General features: G+C 44.3%; 1 protein-coding gene across 1 annotated transcript in view; it reads right to left on the bottom strand.

Moving 5' to 3' along the window:
• RAB7A (RAB7A, member RAS oncogene family) overlaps window positions 1-26,056 on the bottom strand; it is a 116,195-nt gene that overhangs the window by 7,458 nt on the left and 82,681 nt on the right. The window contains exon 4 of the mRNA XM_078661770.1: window positions 18,744-18,962. Within this exon, the coding sequence (XP_078517896.1) occupies window positions 18,744-18,962 (219 nt within the window). The remainder of the gene's footprint in view (window positions 1-18,743; window positions 18,963-26,056) is intronic.

Raw genomic sequence — 26,056 nt, 5'->3', positions numbered from 1 at the left:
GAAAGGAACTGGAGGATGAGCGACCATTTACTAGTAGACGGAGTCAAATGGGAGGACATCTCGAAAGCTACAGACGAATATTGGGAGATCAATTCTTCTGAGAAAATATACTCTGCTTCCATGTGGGACACCTTCAAGGAAGTCCTGCCGGAAAAACGGATAGTGATGGAAGCAGCAATTAAAGAGGGGCTTATTAAATGCAAGTTTCAGGAAGGACTCGAAGTAAGCTGAAATAAATCACAAACTAAAAAGGGTCTCAGAGGTCTAGACCATGACAATTCAAGGACAACCCGACATTGAAAATCAATTGGGCAGGGGGAGCTCTGCTGACCCGGAGGAAAAAGATTTATGAAATGGGAATCATAAAGGGGAGGAGATAAAGAATGTCATTAAACCCCAAAGAGACAAAGCACCAGGACCAGGTGTCTAGTGTGGAGAATTTTACAAGAGTTACAACACAAAGCTTACAACCAGTCTAGAAAAGGTATTTTTAATTTTAGGTAGACCAGCAGGATAACACCCATTATGCAGCATGCCACAATAGTGGTAATCCCAAAACCAGGTAGGGGCGATACAGACTGTTCAGCATATACACAAATTCATCTGATGAACTTAGATTTCAAGACCTATATGAAGGTTGTACCCATAAGATTGACAGCACTTTGTACAGCTGTTGTACGAGACCCCATTGGCTCAGCTGAGATTGAACAGTGATTTCAAATGCATTCCCCATCCAAAGAGGGACCAGGCAATTTCCCTGTTCCTTTTGTGCACGCTATTGAATCACTGGCGAGGCCCTCCCACTGTGATGCACGGGTCAAGGGCTGGCAATAGGGAGTTCATGGATGAGTTAATAGCTTTTAGCAACAGGTCTAACGGTACAGTCTAGCCAGTCTTAGAACTTAAATTATCTGTAAACCTCTATCCTTCGTAGTGCACCAGGATAAAGCATTATGTGAAGAGAATACACAAATTAGACATTTCAAGTGCTAAAATAAGGCTGGCTACAAAGTCTCCCTTTAGGGGTAATTGTGCAGGATAACCAAGCGGATTGGCTTTTTCTTTTTAAATGTGGATCGCTGGTTGGCTTGATGAATGTACCATCGGCATATTATACTTTAAGTGCCAATACTTGCTACAAGATATTAACTTATCCATGAACAGACAGGCAGTAGTTTTCCAATGGTGGTATGCTGGCATCACTGGGGGAGCTGCGTGTCCCATAGCACCCTGCACCCGACCGCACCTTGATCCTGAGCTATATACCGCCGATGTTGTCCTGAGGTGTTGGGGACGTGCCGGTATCGCTAGGGGAACTGCTGGGGACAATGTACCCCAAAACGCCCTATACCTGGCCACGCTTTGATCCTGCGCTATATAGCACCGACATCCCGCTGTGTGGGATGCGTCCGACCCAATGGCAGGTTCATCCTGCGCCCATCAGAAAGAGGCAGGCACCCTCCACCCCCCTGGTCCTTCACGGGGGAAATGCCGAGTCTGTCTCGGCAAGTTCGTTTTGACTGTGATGGATTAAAAGGAGACGCTCTCACTTCGTTGGCTGGTGTGAAGTTCTAAGACGCTGCCCTAATTCTCCAGACTGCCTTATCTACTCAAATGTTCTCATTTGTGTTGGTGCTGCTGTGCATCGATGATGACTCTTCAGTCCTTGTGTTTAATGTAATTTCACGTTCTTTTAAAACTTTTTTTCCTCACTGTGATTTTTGGCTGGCATCCTATCTGAAATTGATTGTACCACAAAGGAACCATTTCTGTTGATCACCTCACAGTGGTCTATTTGTGCATGAACTTGTTTTTGTGCTTGTGTGTTTGCTGTCTCAAGGAAGTCTTGACTGTAATTCTGGGGGAAAGGAAAGTGGAGGCAATTAATGTGACAGGTCAATATCCCATGACAAACAACATGTTGTCTTTCTTAACTAATTCAGTGGGTGAACTTAGGGAGAAAATCTCTGGTGTGAAAGAGCAACTTATCCAAACAAGAGGTCTCAGACTCTTCCGGATTAATGGCAGAGCATACACCAAATGGCCTTGACGTTGTCCCGTATGGCTAGACACAGTCCCCTGTCCACTGCCATACTCACCCTGCCCGGAGATTCAGGATACATTTCCCACTACTGAGCTGCCCGGTCCGAGAGTAACTTGTAGAACAGACAAAGCTAGTGGGGAGAGTAGAGGAGTGAGGACGAAAAATACTAGGTGGCTATCTCTACAAGATCAGAGTCCGGTTAATCAAGAAGCAACTGCCATGACATTATCAAACTACAGTAAACCTGGGATTCAAAAGGGGAAGTACATTTCGATGGATATGCATCTTTTAGTATGAATGGCATTCCATGTTCAAGTGGTTGAGCAAGAGAGGGACTTGTTACGCTTGTCAAGAAGCAGGATGGCAAATATGGGCAACGGGGTTGTGGGTTTATTCCAAGTAAATCAAACTTTTGAATCACAGGCAACAAAACATCAGGCAACATTTTTCAGCAATTCATAAAAAATGCACATTATTGGAATACTGGAATGGGAGTCTTGAGTTTTGTTTTTTCCACAGCGGCAAATGTTTTTTTCTAAAGCAGTCTACAAGAGCAAATAATTAAAACCTTGAATAGTGTCAGAGACTTATTAATCAAGCTCATCCTCAGGAGGATAAAGGATTTGTGCTGGGAGCATCTGACCACTCACTGCTCCGCAGAGAGGTTGATCTTGTTGAATACAGACTGAATATAAATGGAGACCTTTTCCAGACTCAATTCTCCAGTTCTTTGTGTAACACTGAGTACATGTTTAACTCTGGAGGAAGAATGGGAGGCAGGAAAATAGAGCAGATGAAAATACGGAGACTGCAACAGGAACCATGCTCCCTCCCCCACCTCTGCTTTGAAATCCTGACCCAAACCAGTGTAGGCTGAAGAGTACAAAAGATCCTACAGCATTTGGAGAGCTTCACAGCCCACATTAAAGGGGAGAGGTGGCAGCAGGACAAAGGAATGCAGCAGACCATCAGCATAGAGTAGAACACTAGTAACCCAGACAAGGGGGCCAAGGAGAAGTACACCAGCACCCAGCCCACTCCACAAGGCAAAGGGGTATTGTCAAGACTGGGGACAAGAAGAGAAGGAGATCAAGGGAAGAAGTCAAACTCATGATAATCTAGGTGGAGAGTTGGTGTGTAGTGGTACAAAATTAGACTAACAAAAGGACCTGCTTGCATGAGTGTACAATCTCAGTTGCTGGAGGTAGAAAGCTTGGAAGTAAAGGAGGTTCTTGAGTCCAGGGGGGAGGCAGTGTATTATGGTTCTGATCAGCAAACCATTTTTTCCCCAACTTGCACACACTCCAAAAAAACAACACAAAAGCCTCAATCTCAAATCTCCAAACAGGATATCCATAGGAACCAATATAGGTTCAAAATCCAGCTGTGATGCAAGACAGCACAAACTAACATCTCACAATTTCAACTCCCTCCTTCCCCACAACCCAGATCTTTAACTGTAGCTTCAATGCCATGTCTAGTCAGCTGTAATATTTCTTTTTTGGGGCTAATGGAGGTAAAAAAAATCACAACAGGGAAAAAAGCAGTTGGGAAACAGAGGTACAAGATGACCCAGAGAGACACCTGGAAGCCAGTGCCACTAAGAAGGCTAGATCCACCATTCAAAAGATCTCCGTGGATGCCAACTCAATGCCAGTACAGAAAAAAAAATAGCTCAACGGTGAAGGGTGCATCGGTTTAGACTTTGGCTCTGAAACAGGCTTTGATGCCAATCTCAGGATGGGCTACAGAGAGCTTCTTAGCCAATTTCGACTAAGGGTGGCTTCTTAGAGGCTCAGCATGGAAGTATTTGGAGGCTCTTTCCCAAAGGCTTTCCTGGGGCAGAAGTGGTCTAATGGCAAGAGGTCTCGAAGCCAGACTGGAAGGTTAGTGGCTCTTGTGGGTTGCCTCAGTGCTCAATACTAGAATCCCTTCCGGAGCGATTCTCAGCCTTGACATGAGGGCATTTTCAAGGATAATGCCAGGGAAACCATGATGAAATACAGACTTTAGTAGTGGTCTTTGTCCTCTGCGCAGGCACAAAGAATTATTTTTCTGCATCTGCCTCAAAAGTGTCAGAAAACAGAACCTTCGTACTCGTTTTTCCTCAGTTACTAGATATAAGCAGACTCTCCATAGGCATAAATGATATCTTCATTCTGGGTCTAGGGGTTGACTCATCACTGAATCTTGCGATATGCCCAGAAGCACTTACCATCATTCGTGAAAGGACTTCTTACACTTGAAGGCCTTGCATGTAGACTCATCAGAATTAGAAGACAAATGTAGGTTACAGACCAGATGCTGGTCGGAACAGGGGAATTTAGAAATACATTCATGGCAGAATTTGAAGGAAGTCTTCTCAATAACATTCTACCCCAAGAATCATTCTCAATAGGTTTGGTCAGCGTTGCATCAAGCCGCTTAAAAGTCAATTGCTCTGTAGTCGCTAATCCTGTGAAGAGTTCTGCCATCACCAGAGTTGAATCTTTGAAGCTGTCACCGAAGGTTTTGGAAAGAGGTAATCTATCATGGAGCTGGCATTGGAACGTCCAAACTGGATTGTAATTTTTTTTTTTTTTTAAATCTGGAGGCAGTCTTTATCCTAGTGCATTGTGGGCTAAGATAAGAGTCAAGAGGTACAATCATGCCCAACACTAGATGGTAGGAGTGAGCAAAGCATGCATATCTAAAACCTGCTACGAACATCCAAATATTATCTACAAGGACTTTCAAGTACTGGGACCAATTGAAGCCAAGGCACGACTGGAGTGCACACATGTGCCAAAGCGTGAGACACCAGCAAGATGCATGAGGTCCAACTGACAGAAAAATATCAGGGTCGAGGGAAGGAGGAACATGGCGGCGGTAGGCTGACGGCTGCCGCGGAGCTCCTGCACTCGGAAGCCCCTTGGAAGTATTCGGATGGTCTTTTTCCCCGAATATGAGAGAGGGCCGTGTTTTAACATGCGGTGAGAACGGACGAATATTTTTCTTTTGGAATATTTAACCAGTTGTAAAAAGAATTTCCCCCTGTTCTTTGTTCGTAGGTTTGGCGGCTGGCGAGACGAGTGAGCGCATAGGGGCGCTAGGACCTAGCGGAATGCTCGTGCGGTGCTACGCAAGGGAAGCGGAGACCGGCCAGCTGTATCGGATTTGGTGCTGTAAGCTGCGGGAGGTTGCTGCCAAACAGACCGCTGAGGTTAGACCTGACAAACGAGAGCCTCGAGTCAGCCTCAGGAGCCTTTGGCTTCGTTCTAGGGAGGCGCTCTCCTCTCGAGGAAAAGGTCCGGTAGGCAGAGGAGCCTATGCAACACCAAACAGCGGTAAGGTGGATTTTGGAGGGGAGGATTGTATGGAGGCAGTTAACATTAAACCAATCCGCCAAATTGAGTGTGACAAATCAGTAAAGGACATTAAAATCGGTATTGCAGAGGAGGGAGCAGAGGGAGTGTGTCTATCACCATCGAAAACAGGACAGTGCAGCTAAGGGAAGAACGGGGGAAGTAAGGAATAGGTACCAGTTAAGGTCGAAACAAGAACTAAGGAAACAAGGAGTTTGGGACTGGGATTCTGCTGATACTACCGAAAGAGGAGGACCAACGCCTATCTCCCCATATAAACAAAAAAGGAAAGGTGGTGTGAGAAAGGGTGGGTCAGTTAAGGTGACGAAGCAGCTGCAGCTACAAGCACCAAAAGGTACTCCTTCACTTAAAAGCTACTTCAAAATAATGGAGCAAGCAGTAAATTCTAAGGAGAGCCTAAAAAATAAAGAAGAAGCCAAATCAAGTCCTAAAGTAGCTGATACAGTTCGACTGGATGAAGTACTTACTCTCTCACTAACTCCCACTTTACCCCTCTGTAATAAGTACGCAGTGTTGGAGTCAGTTACTAATGATGGAGAACTGGGGGCAGCTGCACAGACCACCCCCAGCCCAGAGTATGAGCCAGGCTTAAGATCAGGCGTAGGTTCAGCTGTAAACACAGGCTCCCCAGTAGCCTCGACGAGAGAAGCCCTTGCTCCACACACTACTCCAATAATTCAAGCATTTAGTTCTGCTGGGACTTCTCTTCCTGCCCTTCACATTGTCCACGCCGAGTCTTTGCCTCCCCCCCACCAGTATCTGACACATAGTATGACCCCTCAACCTGACGGAGCGGAGGGATCAGATGGAGCTGAGACTGAGAGGGACAGACTTGGCTCTCTGTTTAAATCACTTAGAGAGGATTTGTTGGGTAAATTTGAGATCTGAGAGAAATCAAAGAGGGCTACATGACAGATTTGATATCTTAGAGACTAAACTAGAGGAGATCACGGCCAGGACTACTACATTGGAGAGCAAAGTTATTATACTCTCAGAAACTTCAAAAGGTAATTCTAAAGACATAGAAGCCATCAAAGCTCAAAACCAGACACTGATGATGGATCTGGAGAGATTGGAAACACAGACACGACGTAATAACCATAGAATTCTCAAAATCCCAGAAGGGGCAGAGGTGGAAGATATTAAGGGTTTCGTCTGCAGACTACTTCGGGAAGATATATTGAAGGACCGGCTGGATATCGATCTAGAAGCCGAGATCCAGCGAGTACATAGAGACCCTTCTAGACTACATCCAGATCGTAAGGCACCAAGGAAGATTTTGGTTTATTTCCAGACCTACAGTGTTAAAGAACTAATTCTCGATAGGTGTTTGGCACGTGCTTCCCTCCATTATCGTGCAAACCCCTATCAAATCAGATCTGACATTGGGGGAAAGACTGCTCAGAGGCAATGGGAGCTGGGCTCAAGGATGCCAGAGCTACGCTCATTGGGAGCCCAGGTCCAAATGAAATTTCCAGCGTTATTAAAAATAATGTGGAATAATAAGATGTTCACCTGCTACTTCCCAGAAGAAGTTGATGATATATTAGTAAAAATGAGAAAGTAGTTAATCTTCCTTTAAAATAGGAACCTACTTTAATCACCTTATTTTTTATTTATTTTCCCCCCCAAGATAACAAAGTGTATAATGAAAGAAAAACATCCGGCTTTTTATAAATTCCGGAGTGTTTAAGACTGTTTGGGGAAAAGTACTGCTGTTTAATTTCACATAGAAGGTGTCTAAGGGTGCGGGGGCCCCCAACGGCGTGTTCACGCCAAACAGAAGGGTTGGGTTCCTCGGAAGGGGGGGGGGGGGGGGGGGGGGTTTGGGGTCACAGGGGTGAAGGGAAAAAATAAAAATGTCCTTATCTGCCATAAGTTCTTATATTCTTAAATTCAAATATGATTACAGGTCACCACTGGCACTAGGCGCAGAATTATGGTATCATGGTTTTAAACATGGCATTAATTAGTAAAATCCTTTTCTGGAACTTAAATGGCATAGGGAGCTGAAAGAAACAACAAATAGTCTGCGATTTCTTGAAAAATTCTGAAGCTTACGTATATCTCCTACAAGAAACGCATCTGGAAGCAGAAGCGTGTAAGAAAGGATTTACAAAACTTAATTGGGTCCAGGAAATTCTTTGCTCTAAGCAAACTGGCTCTACTAGAGGGGTAGCTATCATGGTACGTGCTAACAAGGGGATCTGGATTCACGACTGGGGTACGGATCAGTCCGGTCGATGGTTAGCAGCAGTCCTTTCGATTGGCAGTTCTAACTTTCTGTGTGCGGTTTATTATGGTCCTAATGAGGACAATGCCTGTTTCCTTCAAAAGCTGGAGCAGTACATGATACAATATACAGTCCCAGTCATATTAGGAGGTGATTTTAATCTTATATTGGATCCACAATTAGACCGCACCTCCAAGGTTAAATACCATACTCCGAATAAACCACTCCTAGCTTTAAAGAACATCATGAAAGACTTTTCATTACAAGACGTCTGGAGAGTTAAGCATGGCAATCTTAGAGTATTCTTTCTACAGCAAAAAGTATAGTCAGTTTTCCAGAATAGATTTTTTTTGTTCAATCATTTTTTTCCAATATTGTTTCAATTTCACATATTCCAGTAGGAATGTCAGACCACTCAGTGATTGAACTAAAAATAGCCTTTAAAACCAGCCACCCAGAGTATAGGTGGACATTGGACAGGACCATTTTGTTAGACAATGAGATTAAAAACAAAATCAAGGCGAGTTTGTTGGAGTTTCTTTTGTTTAATGAAGGAACAGCCTCAGATCAAACTGTATAGGACACACTTAAGTCCTATTTAAGAGGGATCTATAGCTCCCAAATGGCTTTAAATAGAAAACTTAAGAAAGAAAAAGATACCCAGGATTTAGACTTAATCAAAACAAAGGAACTGCAATTGCAGCAAGCTGCGCTAAACGATAGAAGCAGTATACAGGGTCTTGAAAGAGAAATATTAAATTTACAGACAAGCTTTAAAGCTCGAGCTGATAAGATAATCAAAGACAGGTGGGAAGTAAGTAAGCTCCGTAATTTTGAGTATGGCTCACTGTTAGCTTGGAAGGCAAGGTCAGAGCGCAGCAGAAAGAACATTAACTTTTTAACACAGCGAGGTACTGGGCTGCCTTTAACAGAAGATATAGAGATAAAGGGAGAGGCTAGAGGCTTTATGGAGGAACTCTATCAGGAAAAGAATACACAAGGGTTGGATGAGTTAGAAAGTTGGTGGGCTTTGAGAGACCTTCTCCAGTTGAGTGATTTAGATAGAACCTTCTTAGTCACTGAGATCACGGAGGGAGAAGTAAGGTCTCAGCTGAAAAAAAAATGGCTAGAAACAAGGCCTCCGGTCCTGATGGATTGCCGACTGAGGTCTATAAAGATAACTTGGAAGAAGTGATAGTTACACTATTGAGACTCTTCAATAAAATATTTCTACAGGGGGAATGTACCCCAGCTTCATGGTCAGAGGCCACAATTTCCCTTATAGCAAAACCAAATAAAGATCCAAAAAAGATAGTCTTATCGACCCATCTCCCTTTTAAATTCAGACTCAAAAATTTACTCCGATATACTTGCATCTAGGTTGGCCAAAATCATTAAGTCTATCATCCACCCTGACCAAAGGGGGTTTATTCCTGGCCGTCAACTGAATGAACTGACATTTCAAGTAATTGGAGCGATAGACATAGCAATTGAAAAGAAGATGCCACTTACTATAGTGGCTATTGATGCCGCAAAGGCATTTGACCAAGTCAACTGGCAATTCTTATGGAAGACCATGATACAATTTGGCTTCCCAGATATATTTATCAAAGGGATTGAGACATTATATAGGAGTCCCCGGGCCAAAGTACTAGTCAATGGTAGTTTGTCTGAATGGTTGAACATTTCCAGGGGAACGAGGCAGGATTGCCCCCTGTCCCCTCTTCTCTTTGATATTTACATTGAGCCCTTTGTCTGTTCTCTGAGACAGGATCCAATGATTAAACCATTCATAATGGGAGATCTGATGCTTAAGACAGCCCTCCATGCAGATGACCTCCTTCTCTATACATCTAACCCCATGGAGGCTATCCCCAGGTTATTTGAATTGGCTGAAAACTTTGGCACAGTGTTGGGATACAGCATTAATAAAGACAAAACAGGCATAATGAGTTGGAATAACCCTGTTCAGATTCCAGAAGCAAAACTAAAAATCAAATACCTAGGGATTTATCTTACACACAGTTTGGAAGAAGTCCCCAAAACTAGCTGGTCAATGGTCGTCAAGGAAGTTAGGAAGCTTTTGACTAGATGGAACACTTTGCCTCTTAACATCTATGGTAGAGTTAATCTAGTTAAAATGATAATATTGCCAAAGGTCTCCTTCCTATTTAACTCTATCCCCTTAAAATTTGATTAAAAAAACACATCTCTAATTTGCAAGGAAGGATCGGCTCGTTTATATGGGCCACTAAATCTCCGAGAATAGCCTGGAGGAAGTTGAGGAGGGGACTGAAGAAATGCGTTACTTACCTGTAACTGCAGTTGTCCAGTATTAGTGTCTTTCATAGATTCACATGCCTGAATCATTCCCAGTCGTCGAGACGGGAGCCTCCGGTATATAAAAAAGTAATGTCCTATAGACATACATAGAGAAAAATAGGCCTAAGGATCCCACCTTAGTGGCCTATCCACGTCCTTTTGTAAAAAGGACCAAAGTAAAGAAGCCAACCAATCAGCTACCACCTCCTTCTAGAACCTTCCTGTCAGGAGCCTAGGTCTCTCAGATTTTCGTACGCACCAAGCTAGGTAGGCGTAACTTGTAAGAGAAGTAGGTGAGTCCTTCCAGGGGAGGCGGCAGGGTGCATGTGAATCTATGAAAGACACTAATACTGGACAACTGCAGTTACAGGTAAGTAACGCATTTCTTATCCAGTATTTGGGTGTCTTTCATAGATTCACATGTCTGAATCAGAGTAGCAAGCAATATATTATGCACATTTCTGATGGCACAGCATATACTATTCCTTAGATAATACACATCATGCGAGCATGAACCATCATTAGACATCCACAATAGGTATTAGTAGAGAAATGTGCATACCAGAGAAGGATGGAGGGACGGAGGAAGGCTCACCTTACTATATATATCTTAACACTTCTTGTCCCACTACTGCATCCTTCCTCAGCTCCGTATCCAGGCAGTAGTGCCTAGTGAATGTATGCGGCCACTTCCATGTTGCCGCCCTGTAAATGCCAATGACTGGCGCCCCTGCGAAGAGGGCCATAGAAGTGGACATAGCTCTCGTGGAGTGCGCTCTCACTTTGGAATGCAATGGCTGGCCAGCTTGGTCATGACAGAAAGCAATGGCTGCAGAAATCCATCTGGAGATGCTCTGCTTGGTAAGTGGTAGACCTTTCCTAGGTCTGCTGTAAGCTACGAAGAGCTGGTTAGATTTCCTGAATGTTTTCGTTTTGCCAATGTAAAACTTCAAGCATTGTTGAGATCCCTAGAATGCAGCGATCTTTCAGTTGCCATGCTTGGGTTTGGAAAGAAGGAACGCAGAACCACAGGTTCATTTAGGTGGAAGTCCGACGGGACTTTTGGGATAAACCTAGGATTGGTTCTCAGGATTACTCTGTCGTTTTTTAAAACCGTAGAAAAGGATCCTGGATTAAAAACGGCTGTAGCTCACGGACACTCCTTGCAGATGTGAGTGCCAGGAGGAGCGCTGTTTTCCACGAGACATACTTCAGGACAGCTCTGTGTACTGGTTCAAACTGATGTTTCATGAGCTGGTTAAGAACCGCATTGAGATGCCAGGCAGGTGGCAACACACTTACTTGCGGGAAAGATCTGTATAATCCTTTTAGAAATTGCTGAATCGACCTGCTTGACCAGAGAGATAGACTTGTTGAAGTTCTTTTATAACGAGATTTTGCTGCTAAGTGTACTTTAATGGAGGAGTGGGCTAGGCCCTACTGTGCCAGATGTAATAGATAAGGTAAGATTTGCTCCGGTGAGGAGGAGAAAAGCCGAAAGTTTTGATCTGCACACCAAACACAAAAGCGCTTCTATTTCAGGGAATACGTTTTGGTCGTTCCATCTGCCCTTGCTCTGGCAAGAATGTCCCTACAGTCTTGTGGAATATTCAGATTGTGGAACTCTCGGAACTCAGGAGCCCAGTAGCTAACCTGAGAGACTTCAGATCCGGATGTTGTACATTGTGAGGAGGGATGGATACTGCCGAAGGTGGATCGGCGGCTCCAGGGATATAGACGGTGGCGCTCTGAACTAATGTTGCCTCGGCCAAGTTGGGGCTATTAAAATTAGAGTACAAGGCTCCATCGAAATATTCCTGAGGACTCTAGGAAGCCTCGGGAATGGCGGAAAGGCGTACGCAAAGACGCTTGCCCCATGCGATGGAAAATGCATTCCCTAGAGACCCTGACTGGGGATGCCAACCTGCGAAGTGTGGGCATTTGGCGTCCATTCTCGTCGCAAATAGATCGATTTGCGGCATGTCCCATTGTGAGACGATCTGGTCGATAAGTTGTTGATCTAGCTCCCACTTGTGTGACGATGTTTTCTGCATGCTCAACGTGTCGGCGAGCACATTGTCCGCGCCTGGGACATATTCCGCCCTTAGGGTTATATTGTGGAGTATGAGCCAATTCCAGACTTTTTTGCGACTCCCGAGAGTCAGCGAGCGTGTCCCTCCCTGTTTGTTGAGGTAGTGCATAGTCGTGGTGTTGTCTGTCCGGACGAGCACCAGGGAATATTTGATTCTTGGCAGGAAAACATGAAGGGCCAGGAAGACCGCCCGCAATTCGAGCAGATTGATATGTAGTTTCTTCTCCATAGGAGACCACTATCCGCTTATCTGTAGCTCTTGCAGAAAAGCTCCCCAGCCTTCCAAGGAGGCGCCTGTTGTGGCAATATGAGGAGTAGCCGAAGCAGGAATGACAAGCCTTGAGACAGGTTTTGAGATGACATCCACCATCGAAGGGCTCCGACCATCTGAGGATTCACTTTTATGTGGCCTTCGAATGACCCTGTGCATTGGACCCACTGCTTTGAGAGCGCCTCCTGAAGATTCCTCATTCGTAGTTGACAGTGAGGAATCAGGAGGATACACGCTGACATCATCCCCAGGAGGGATTTGAGGAGGCGGACTGTCAAGACTTTCTTCGAGGCTACTATAGCAGCAAGTGCAAGAGGCTTGTTCATCCTCTCTCTGGATGGAAAAGCTTTTGCCGACCGTGTGTCCAGGGTTGCACCTAGGAAACTGATGTACTAAGAAAGTTGTAGGACCGATTTTTCCTGATTGAGGGTGAGACCCAAGCAATCGAAAAGCTTTAAACAGGCGTTGGATGACCTGGACGCATCTTTTAAGGATGAAGCCTTGACCAGCCAGTCATTTAGATACGGAAAGACTTGGTGATGGCACTGTCTGAGATATGCCGCCACCGTGGTACGACATTTCATGAATATGTGTGGTGCAGACTTGAGCCCGAAGGGCAAAACGCAAAACTGCAAGTGTCTGCCCGCTACTGCAAATCTCAAGTACCGTTTTGTGATTCCCGTGAATTGGGATATGGAAGTAAGCGTCCTGTATGTCTACGGACGCTCTAAAATCCTGCTTTTACAGTAGTCGCAAGACCTCCTGGATCGTTACCATGCAAAACGACTGCTTCTTAGGAATTTGTTGAGGGCCCTGAGGTCCAAGATAGGTCTCCACTTCTTGTCTTTTTTCTGGATCAAAAGAAGTGGGAATAAAACCCTTTTCCCTTCCGAGATGGAGGTACTCTCCCTATAGCTCCTATCTGCAGCATAATCGAGATCGGTCATAGAAGCAGCCGTAGATTTTTGCCATTTCCGCTGTCCTTTACCTTGAAAGGACGACCTCCCAAAAGAGGATTGCTTGTTTTGCTGTTGTTGGCGCTGTTGGTATTGCGGTCTACTCTGGCCTGAAGAGTAGGAAGACTTGTATTGATAATTCCCTCTGTGGGAAGACTGTCCTCTTCCTCTATTTCTACTAAAGGACTGGTTCTTATACTGAAGAGTGCCCAAAGCTCTCACAGTGTCTGCTTCGTCAATTTTTTGTGCCCATTAGTAACTGGCTGTCATATGGCATGTCCAAAACCTATGTTTGCACCTCAGGACTGAAAGAGGTTGCCTTTAGCCATCCTTGGAGCCGCAAGACTGCTGCTCCAGCCAACTTGAGGAACCCTGTCATAGCGATATCCATCGCGCAGACTATAGTGTCTGACGCCGATGCTTCACCATCTAGCAGAATCCTTTTTACTTCCCCTTTGGATGAATTTGGCAATTCCGACAGGTATGGGGCTATGTGTGCCCACAATTGTCCATGATAGCGTCCCAAGAGCGCTCACAGCCTTTACCGTGATTGCCGACATTGAGGAAAACCTGTTCCCAATGTTGTCCACTCTTTGTCCTTATCAGGAGGAAGCGACAAAGGGGCCGAAGGATTCCTAGAGTTCTTCTGGGTCGCCTGTGTCACTACGGAGTCCGGCTTAGGACATCCAAACACGCCGGTGCTGTATCTGGCGCCCTATACTTCTTATCCAACTGGTGATAAAGAGGAGGGGTTCTGCATGACCCTTACCCCTTCTGACTATAGGTAATTGATAATCTGTATTGACCTTACAGCCTTCTTGAGAGGTTCTTTAAAGTCATACAAGAAGCCGGCCTGTTCTTGAGAGGTCATTAAGATCTTAAAACGTTGAGCAGCCCTCTCTACCACATTATAAGAAACTCCAGAATTGGCGGATTTTTCCTTCGTAGATCGCCGTCATAGACGAGGCCATCATAGACGAGGCCATCATAGACGAGGCCATCATAGACGAAGAGGCTGTAATAGGCAATGATGGTTTTTTCTGTCGACGATCCTGTTGACGATGTTGGCTGCTAGTCTTTACCTCAGGAGGTAAAGAAAACACCCTTTCTGAAGGGTCCCATGATCAGAGGAGGCGATTTTGACGGCTCAGAAGTAGTCTTTTTTATATGATTTTTCTCCAAAAGCAAGTCCTTTACTCTCCTTTACCACAGAGTGAGGAGATTTTTGAAGGACTGCGCCCAGAAGACCTATGAGCGGTCTTTTTGAGGGCCTTCTCAGGACGTCCCCCTGAGGAATCAGTCTGAGGAGATTCTCTTCTCTTTTGAGGTCTCCTAGACGTTGAGGGCAACGCCTCATCACAGTAACTGGAGAAAATAAAAAAACTCCTTTCTGGTCTTAACCATATTAAAAGTCGCCCTTCACGACCTCTCAAAAACTTACTTGAGAAAGTGCGACATACCTTCAGTGTGAGAAACAGAGCAGAGCAACTTATTGGAACAAGAAGCACAGGCTCTAACCTTACCAGACCTTCTTTAAAGAATGTATTTGAAGATAATCCATAGTAGAAAAGCAAAGTTATTTAATGAAGTGAAAATAAACACAGAATCTGAGCAGAGCTCAGCGGAGACTCCCTTAGCACAACGTGCGGTAGAAAATCTGAGAGACCTAGGCTCCTGACAGGAAGGTTCTAGAAGGAGGTGGTAGCTGATTGGTTGGCTTCTTTACTTTGGTCCTTTTTACAAAAGGACATAGATAGGCCACTAAGGTGGGACCTTTGGGCCTACTCTAGTTTGGTCCTTTTTACAAAAGGTCGTGGATAGGCCACTAAGGTGGGATCCTTAGGCCTATTTTTCTCTATGTATGTCTATAGGACATTACTTTTTTATATACCGGAGGCTCCCGTCTCGACGATGGGGGAATGAGTCAGGCATGTGAATCTATTAAAGACACCCAAATACTGGATAAACTGGGGGGCCTGGCTCTTCCGGATTTACTTTTTTATTGTTATGCCTTTTCAGTTTACGAATTTCAGACTCTTAGCTAACAAATTTGACTCTTCGTCGCATGGTAAACTTTTTCGGGCTATGACATCAGACCTATTACACGGCCCAGACTTTTTTCTTTATAAATTTGGAGATCAGAAGTTTAAAAAAATTCGTTTGAAGCTTCTACGGACAGCCTTAGATAACTGGCAATCAATACGCAGAATTTTAGACATCCCATACTACCATTCCCAGGCTCCAATATGGGATTCCCCTGGTACTCCGGAATGTTTACAGGACCAACTTGCCCTTCCGTTGAAAACAGCAGGTCTCATGAAATGGGGGGAATTAAGTAATAACTCTACCTTACTAAGTTGGGAATCCCCATCAAATTTAACAGGAGGCACTATGACGAGATTTAAATTCTATCAGTTATCTGCCTGGTGGGGAAATCAGAACTGGTCTAATGAGGAGGAGAGTTCACTTTTTGAATCAATTAGTAGAGAGAAGGGATGGAAAGGCGAGGTTGCTTTGTGGTATAGGATTCTAGTGGGAACCAGAGACAACCTAGAGGCGGAAATCATTAAGCTATGGGATAATTCCATAGTACAGATTGAAGGTGACCTGTTAAAAGTTGGACGGACTCTTTTACTCGGTCTCAAAAAATCATAAAACCTTCAAATTTGAGAAGAAACCATGTGTTCACGTCATATAGGGCATATTGGACACCTGCGAAACTTTCTAAAATTGCAACGGAAGAATACCTATGCCCAAGATGTAAATTTCCAGCAGCAGATGATGGTCATAGGTTTGTCGAATGCACAGAAATAGCTAATTATTGGAGGCAGGTGTGTGGGTTTCTTGAAGAAGTGTTGTCAATACCAATTATTTATAGTCCTAGATTAGCTTTATTTGGCCTCCCACATGATTAGGATATAAAAAGTTGCACTTCACAGTTGATTTTTTACGTAGTTGTCATTGCTAGGAGGGAGATTTGCAAGGAGTGGAAACCGGAAAACCCTCCAAAGTTCGGACTGTAAGAAATATTATGGCAGTGAGCCGTTTAGACTTGTTGTGTGGTGGGGTAAATTCTATTAAACTTTGGTCTGCACTAAATGCATGGTGTGAGAAATGATATCCATAAGTCCAATGATTATGCCAGATGTTAAATGGTCCGATCCTCCCAAAGTGGCAAGTAACATCGGGAATGGGAGTTAGATTGGAATTGACCTACCTCTGGGCAATCTCCAACGGCTATCCACAAACATAAGGGCAGGAAAGGTCGGTTTGTGTCAGTGGCCTGGAGTAAGCTCATCTAGAGTTAACATCTACTGGTGGCATGTATGAGGACGCAAAAAAGAAAAAAAGAAAAATATCAGGGTCAGAGGAGCTCCCTCCTGAACCATCTGGATAATAGCCTGAATGTCCCAAAAGCAAAGAGGGAGGCGGGAAGACCTTGAGGAAGACAGAGTCGAGCACTGCCCGATTAAGAGGAAACAAAAGCTGGAAACTGCTTGGGGAAACTGACAAACTGCCCCAGGTCAAAGAGAAAGGACATTTTGTGTTACAGGTGATCAATATCGACAGCCAGTGACCAAGGTATGGGAAAGATGTGGCCAAAGATGTGATGCAACCCAAGACGTCACCTTTGTAAAGACTAGAGGTGCTGGTTTGAAGCCAAATAGCATGTACAGCCCACCACAAAGCAAAGATACTTCCTATGTCACTGGAGGTCCGGTATACGAACATACCAGTCAGGAACGTCAAGGGAAATCCGCCTGTATCCCAGCTCCAGAGCCAAGCAAACAACACACAGGAGCACAATTTGAACTTCTATTTTGTGAGGAAAGTGTTCAAAATGCAAAGATACAGAATGAGCAGATGTCACCATATTTATTGGGAATAAGAAAATTACGTGTAGCATCCTTGCTCCAAATCGTTCCCAGAAACCAACTCTAGAACACCTTCACTTAATAGAGTTGGCATATTGCTGCAGAATGAAGTATAGTCGATGGAGATGAAAGAAGGAGGGGAGGGGGCAAGTTCTGGAAGGGAGGGGCATAGCAATGTTTGAAGGACCCAATGGCATTGTTTGGACAGACTGGTACTGTGACAAGAAAAGATTAGACTCCCCTCCACCCACAGGCTGCAGGTGCTCCTTCAAAGGTGGTTTATAGGGTTTTGAGTGGCGTAGGAGGAACAGAACTGTTGTCCACAACATCCTCTTGATACACCGCACCCTCAATGGCTTGCTGAATAAGCTGCGAGGGATGGTGTAGCCAAAAGAGCAGTACTCCGGAATTTCCCCAGAACTGGCAGTAATGTTGATGGGGCTGTTGGTGTGCAGATGAAGCCAGTGACAAGATTGTACTGTGGCCCACACCTGCTCTTAGTGATCCAAGACGGAGGCAGCCTTTTCATGAGAAGTGAATGTCCATAAGATTCCTTTGCATATTGTCAGAAATTCAGTTGAAGCAAACCCAACCATCGAATAGGATGTCAAGCTAGGTGCCTATGCATCTAGTCACAGAATCCACTGTATCCAAGGCAGATAATATGGAATTTGTCACATCCTGGACCGGCATGGACAAGTTTCATCAAACATTCATGAAAATCATCAGGAAGGTTCAGATGTACATTTGCGTCCTCTCGCAAGGAGTGGGAATAACAGGCAAGAAGGAAAGTTGAGTTTGTGGAACAAAAGGCAAGGCTTCCTGAAGAGATGACCTTCTTTCCCAATGTCTCAATCCATTTAACAGCTTGTGCCCTAAGAGTACAGGGAAATGATTTAAGAGTTCTTTATAAAGGATAGGATAGACTGAACAAGTACGATCTCGGGGTAAGGGATCAAACATCAAGACTTTTAAGTTCCCAGGTGCTGGATGACTGCAGTAGGCCTCTACGCAGTTCCCCAGGGGCTTGGCTGTGCAGCATTGAACCATAAGCTTGTTTGCTCCACATGGCTAAGTTGTGGGGTTTCAAAGCCTCCTTGAATGGTATCAATGGCTGAAGAGGTAGATTGCAAAGTTTTTGTGAGGAGGTTGGTCTTGTTCGCCTGAGACAGGCATCCGACAGCTGCAGTTAAGGCATCTCGTAAACTCTGATATTTTTTGGGTAAGACATGGACATCAATAATGCGGAAAAATGATTTACTGTGGCAAATGATCTGAGGACAACAACCCCAGTTTCCAGGGAAGTGCCTTCTTTACAGGGCTCGGTGATGTAATTCACAGAGTGCAACCCAGAGCTGTGGCACAAACAACAAAGGAAAGCAATATCAACTTTCAGGATTCAGTATGGCAACAAAGGAGATTTAAGTGGGGAGTAATCTACAAATAGAAGTATCTATCAGACCAAGACACGCACACACAGTCTGAAAGAACAAGACAGGCGCACACACAGACAGTAAGAAAGAACAACACAGGAACAACCAGACAAAGTAAGAGAATGAGAGACAGGGAGGCACAGTCAACTTACTTGTCTGTTCTCAAGATCGATCTTGTTTCCAAGCACCACAAATGGAAAGTTTTCTGGATCCCTTGGACTGGCCTGAATGAGAAATTCATCCCTCCAACTGTCAAGAGTTTTAAATGTGTTGGGGGCTGTGACATCAAACACCAGAACGCAGCAATCGGCTCCTCTGTAGAATGCAACTCCCAAAGACTGAAACCGCTCCTGTCCTGCGGTGTCCCATATCTGAAGATGGACATTTTACAGAAAGAAAAGTTACTTGCAGGATTCCTGGTTATACAGCAGTTAAAAGATTTGACATTAGTCATTTATTAAATTTAAAGTTACACACAAATTATTCAAAGCAATAATAATTTAATTTATGTTTTAAAGCCATTGCTACATGGGTGTCCTTAATTATTGAATGCTTTGAAAAACATCCCAGAACCCGAATTTATAATGGGACCCAACCCAATAAAAACATTTTTTTAAAAGCAAAGCATAAATGAAAGCAAATCAGTCTTAAATGTGTCTGTCATTGTACCAAGGAAAAGCCAGTGGGGAAGAGTGGTGGTGGGCACCCATTATTATAACGTAGACACTTTCTTCGCAAGCGTGGAAACCTCAATTGCCACTTGTTTAAACATGATTTTTAAAAAGCAGAGGGAGGGGGGTTGCAGACACCTGCCTTAAGTATTCTCTGCCATCTGTGCAGAGTACTCCATACAGACTGTGGGGGTCACATCTGTAAATGAGTGATTAGTAGTTTGTGTTGACCTTTATTATGAATGATCGTTGCAAAAAGTAGGCTGAAGAGGAGTAGCAGACTTTAAACAGTAGATTTATTTTCGTGCCAAACAGAAAACAGGCTGCTTTTCCTGGTCACTTCAGAATTTTCTTCTACATATAGCAACGAGCAGTGGGTTAAAAGGCCTTGGAGGGGTTAGTGGATGGGTCATGCGGCTGGAGTGAGTTTGGGGAGGGGAACAAATGATAGCAATTGCATGTGTAAAGGTCTTCTGACAGTATGTTGGCCCCCTGTTGTACCCCGACCACAGGTTAAGAACTACTGGTGTAGAACATTGACAGTTAACCCCTTTGGCTCAACATGTGGTGGTAAAACTCAGGTCTTTGTTCTTTAAGTGAACAAAGTGTTTCAATAGAAAGGGCACTGCTGTTGGTCAACACATAAAAGAAGCACAATAAATATGCACCTTGTTGTGTTGGTTTTGATAGACATGTTTGCAAAAGAGTGCCTCTCCACCACAGGGCATGTCCAAGATTCAACTTTTGACCTCCAGTCTGAAAGATGTGGAATTCAGCTATCACCACCGTCAGAGAACTGCTGCACAAGAGCTGCCTACACCCAGAGGACGCTATGTATTGCACGCTATGTACTGCACAGTCTATCTTAGCATTGGATGCGGCTTGTTTCAGAAGGTCAATATATGCACAGATGTCTGACCACATCTGCCTGTCACAACAATCAAGGTTAGCTAAGGAATTGGCTGCTATGGTGGAGAGTCTTTCCTAGGTTATCTAAACTCCATCCTTCTCTATCGGGCAGAGTAGATCAGGACTTGGATGGATTAAGCGATCTACGCTGGGCAGCTTGCATCACCATGGGGGTCAGCCCAAGGATAAACTATTAGGCTTGCAAGCGAATCGGGAGCTTTATTCTTTTTGGCCAGGCAACAAACAGCAGAGGCTGTAGCAGGATTTTATTATTTGAATCCCCTCATTCCCGATGAAATCAATTAGGACAGTTTTCACAGATCTGCGAAAAGGCTTCTTAAAAATCTGAAAAGAAGTCAGTCTAAAAGTGCACGCTATAGTCTGCTGGTGAATCTGCTGGATGAGGAGCAGCTGGTGGGGAAACAGGTGCCAAATAGCCATCCCATTCTACACTTCTGTTTTGACCATTATGCACTTTTCCCAATTCTAACCTACATCGGGTTATGCAGTCTTTGAGTTTGTGATGGTTGTGATAGTGAACTTGAAAAAGAAGGCAGAGTATGAGCAGTACGAGTAGTGGACAGACGTACAACTGTGGTTGTAAAGATGGTTGCTTTGGTAATCTAGTCTTTGAAGGCTTGGAAAATCTTTTACATAATTTCCTCATGATATTGCAAGTCTTGTTTGGAGGGTTCATAGACCTTAAAGTTCTGGATCGATTTAACTTGACACCATGATACTCTCATCAGCCGGAGGATGAAATGTTTTGCCTTCGGTAGGCTACTCATCTTCCTCTTGATATGAAGATGGTTTAAACTTTTGGCCGGGCCACGGGGACCCTCATCGAAATTCTTAATAGATGGCTTAGTTGTAAAGGTGACAATGCTAGGGGAAGTATGTTGTGGAATTAATGGTACTGAAATTCCTGTGTGATCCTCGATGGTTTCCTAGTCAGAGCCTCCGTTGACAGTGAACTAGAAATAATCAACAGAACAGCAGTATATTGTGGGATGTCTTGGTCATTGACTGACGGCTCCCTGTGAGGAAGCCAGCGTGTCTCTCCCCTGAACAACAAATGGAACCTGTCTTGGCCATTTAACTTAGGTCGCCCTGATCATTGAGTGCGATTGCAGCCTATTACAGCCTTCTCTAAACGGGCGTGGACCTATGGCCCTCCACTGATGGCCCCTTGTGAAGAAACCGGCGTTCTCTCCCCTTGACAGATGGGAACTTTTTGATGATTTAACGCAGATTTTTTTATCGCCGTAGTTAAAGGACCCTGGACATCCGCAAAACCTAGGGCATACTACCAATTGCGACATCGCGAAGAAGACAGCCCCCGGCCTGCTAGTGGATTTATTCCTGGATTGACCCTGCCTATCTTCAAAAAGTGTTGTTGGATTAATTTTGCTTGCTGCAAGGGGCGCTCTACTGCTGATAAAAGTCCTCCGTTCGGACTCGGCATTTTAGTAGATGTACTGTCCCCTACTCCGTGGTACATCATCGCCCTGACGAAGGTGTGGCCCCTTTTGGCGTTTTACACCCAAACGTGCGTCGGCCAGCAGGTTTGTTCTTTCCATCTTCAGTTCTTACCTTCTTCCCTGCCCACATCCCTTTGTTTGAGGATTCATTTTCCATCTGGTCACCAATCCATCCTGTGGCGTTTATGTACTATTGTGATTATGTGTATAGCTGGGAGTGTGAGATCGGCTGTTTGGTTAAGAGTTGAGTGTGTGTTTACTGGAGTGTGTGTTTACTGGAGTGTGAGATCTGAACAGTGTTTGTGGGACTGTATATGTTGAAAACCATGTGTGTGTTTTAAAATCAATGAACTTATAATGAATTAATATTTATTTTGTAATATCAATGTATTAAATTTTGAAATTTGAAAAATATGAATTAAAAAAATCACTAAATGTATTGTTGGGTCTGATGTCTTGACTCCCTTGATGGCTGCTCTGATGTCTTGTTTGCATCCTAGGATCCTTGAATAGGACCTCATTTAAAAATTACTGGCAGGGCTCTCCTTTGTTCTTATTTAAAGCGGTCAAGGATGTTGCCATGGTACTGATTTTGTGAACTGTTTCCATTGTCCACACCGGATTAGTAATTGTTATTGATACCCAAGTTCCCTAGAGCTGGAGGCTCTAATCTAGGCCTGTGTTTTGAAGACATTCTTTTCTGTGCTGGTGAGAAAGCTCAGATGAAAAGCTAAACAGTTATTGCAGACTTTAAACCTACGAGAGAGATCTAGGCATTTAATGGAGTTCTTGTGAGTGCAGGGACATCTTCGCACAAGTACCACAAGGCCTGAAGAGACCTTTTTGGGATGTTCCAGGCATGACGTTCAGTCAGATTTTCAAATGGATTCAGAAATTGCCTTCACGCACTTCAATGCTGAAAGAATGAAACAGCTGAAGATTCTCAGGCTTTCTTGAAGTAAACTGAGCAGAGCTCAGGGAGACTCCCTTTACAGGACATGTGATAGCAAATCTGAGGTATGGCAGCCTCGAGGGGATTGGTCATCAAGGTGCTGCAATCAGATTGGCTGAAGATTGGTTCTATTCATATGATGTGATTAATATACTAAGGTGGATGTCGCTAGCCCTTACAGGCTATGCAGAATACTGCAATTCAAACAAATTTTACCAAGAGACAAATAATACAAGTATTTGAATATATGAAAGATCCAATACTGGAGAGGATTACTCTTACAGCATGCACAGAGCTGTAGCCCCCTCTCATCCCCCATTCAGGCAAAAAGATATAAAACCGTGCACATGGGAACCGATGTCCATTGCACAGTCTATCATCTCAGACGAGGCTCTTTCCCCTTCTCGAAAAAGGTTCTTGACTTTGGCTTTTTTGACTTCTGGCAGAAAGTCAGTGAATGCACAGAGGTCAGACAACAAACGCTTGTAAGTTAGGATCACTCACCAATTGGCTGCCCTCGCCATACTGGTGTACTATGCAATAAATGCTGCTTCAGTTAAAAATCCTCTAGATCCACATAGCCCACACAAGGTCCTTACTCTTACATCTACATAACACTGAAGACCTGCAAAATGCAATCATTAAGCCAGCGTTAGAGAGGTAACAGTCCTTTAAGACTGATGTTGAAAAGGATTTAGCCAATATTTCCAATTGAAAGGGTGTTGCTAATTCGGATATGTAAATGCATAATGCACCATACCATTCCGGCATCTTCGAAGGCAGGATAATTCCAAGCTGGTTTATTTACATAAGGAGAGAGTTTACATGGGTGCTAGTCTTCTACTACAACTAGAATTATACACAGCCATGGCGAGACCGTATTAGCGAAGCAAACTAAGACCGAGGATCTGGAAAACCGGCAGTGCCGGAACAACAAGACTGTTTGGGGTCCCAGAAGCCAAGAAGGGCTCTGACTCGCATGCTTACATTGTCCAACTACTTCAAAGGGCCTTCCAAGATATGGCGGATTGGGACTGTAAAATTCAACGAGCACATAGACTCCCGATATTCTTGCATAAGCTAAACTCTTGCTATCCTAGACCTCTTCTGATCTGCTTTGGTAATTTCTTATTTAGACAGGCAATATCCATTAAAGCTCGCCCCAGTATTCCTGTAGCGGTCGACACCCTTTCTTTGGTCAGATCTGTGCAGAGCCAACGTGGACAGAAAATGGAAATTGAGGCAAATTATTGACCCATTAAAGGCGGAAGGCACTCGGGTGTCCTTACAAGAGCTGGCCCGACTAAAGGTTACAAAATGCAGACATTCGCAGTTCTTTCTTACGGATCAAGAGGCCAAGAAAGGTTTAAGCCAATGGCAGATGGAAGAAGCTGACAGAAAGTCTTAGAAGTGGGGTGGGGGGGGGGGGGGGGCTAGACGATGGGTAGCCCGGGATGCACTGTGAGCTAGCTGCCAATCCAATGGTAGCCTATAAGGAGGAGGATTCCTTCTTCATAGTACAGGGGGAGGTATGAGGGGGTGACACAGGAAAAGGTCATAAAGGGAGCACACCGGGAGGTAAGGAGCTGGGTAAGGTAGCAAGGTTAGGAAACAAAGATGATTTGAAGATAGACAGAGGGATTATTGTTAAGGTATTTGGTTTGATCGTGCGTGTGTGTGTGTGCGCGTGTGTGCGTGCGTGTGCGCGTGTCGGGGGAGTGTCTAGAAATGAGGGATTTTAACTGTGTTGTGGACTATGACATTGATTCTACAAACAGAATAGCCACTTCTAGAATGGGGAAAGTGAAAGCTTAGATTCATGAACTGGGGAGGCTGCACTCCTTAATGGTGCTTGGCAGTCACTTCATGCAGACGCTCCTGGGTATACTTATTACTCCACCCCGCACAGACATTGCTCAAGAATAGAGATGGCTTGGGTCGCAGATAAAATAATATCAGTTCAGACGGAAGTATGCCCTAGGATAGTCTCCGATCATAATCCCATCTTACTATCCTTCCAGGTCAAGACTGAGACTAAACACAGCAGCCATTCTCATTTCCACGTTACTCTCCGATAGCGACCATTTACTCTTTACTCATCAAAAAATAGTGGACTTTGAGGATAATACAAGGACAGCTTCCCCCTGGGTAGTGTGGGAAGCGATGAAGGCATACAATAGGGGGGGGGTTACCGAGCAGTATATATGGCGGCATAATAGGGAGTCGGATACTGCGGACAGAGCTGCGCTTAAAAAATTATTAGCAAGTGAACTTTGTCACGCAGTTGCAATTTGGTGGGGTGCCCTAGTTGAGGGTCTACTGTATAACTTTAGCGCCTTGACGCCTACGGGTTTAGTTGCGCTCTACAAATTTCAATTAATAATAATAACAACTCTTTAATAGAAAAGCAACTGGTTATAAGCAGGCCTTTTAAGGAAAAAGTTGTGGCGAGTTATAATAAGCATAGATCATTACAATATGAATATGGAGACCGAATTGGGAAGGTACTTTCCCATCAGTTAGCGGATAATCGTGCCAAAACATTGAGAAAGGTTATAAAAGGGGGAGGACAGCACTTTAAATTCGCACCCAAAAGCAATCGCTGAACAATTCTGTTTTTTCAGAAACTTTACACACAAAAAGTAGGGGCAAGGGAGGAAAGACTCCAGGAATATCTAGGGGGGAGCAAGTTGCCCTCTGTGTGTGACGAAGATGCTGCCTTGATGGAACATGAAGAAATCAGCGGGTAATATCGGGGAAAGCAGCAGGGGAAGACTCAATTCCAGCAGAGTTTTAGATAGCTTTTAAAAACGCTTTGGTTCCTCTCCTGGGGGCGGCTATTCAACTTATTAGATCAGAGGGCCAGGCTCCAGAGTCATGGAAATTAAATATAGTTTTCTTCTTGAAAAAAGGTAAAACGTCCGAGGAGCGCAGCTCTTACCGGCCGCTATCCCTTATAAGTGTAGATGCAAAGATTTTGCAAAAATGCATAGCCACCCGGTTGGCTCCTATGATGCCTGGCTTAGTTTCTAGGCAGCAGCATGTGCTTCATACAGGGAAAAAAATATGGGGGTGGGATGCACACCTAGGTCTTCTTGTTTTTTCATTATTTTCATTTATTTCTTTTAAACTGTACAAACGTATCCATTTTCTCCTTTACCAGCGTGCAGAATGGTAGGTGCTAACCAGTTATGACACCACAAAACTGAAACAACATATGATAACAGGGGTGTTAATGCACCCCTGAACCACTCGCACAGCTTGACTGCGCCATGTCGGCCTTCATCCATTTCTTTATAAGTCCTCAATGTACTCTATAGCCACCCGGTTGGCTCCTATGATGCCTGGCTTAGTTTCTAGAAGGACCAAGGAAGGCTTGGGTCTATTTGCTACCTGGCCTAGACCACTCTAATGTAATAAACAGGATGGCCAGAAAGATTAGTACATTAAAT

Source organism: Lissotriton helveticus, chromosome 9, assembly GCF_964261635.1.
Source record: "Lissotriton helveticus chromosome 9, aLisHel1.1, whole genome shotgun sequence".
Classification (NCBI taxonomy): Eukaryota; Metazoa; Chordata; class Amphibia; order Caudata; family Salamandridae; genus Lissotriton; species Lissotriton helveticus.
The sequence above is the reverse complement of the archived record's forward strand: the minus strand, read 5'-3'. Positions and strand labels throughout refer to the sequence as shown.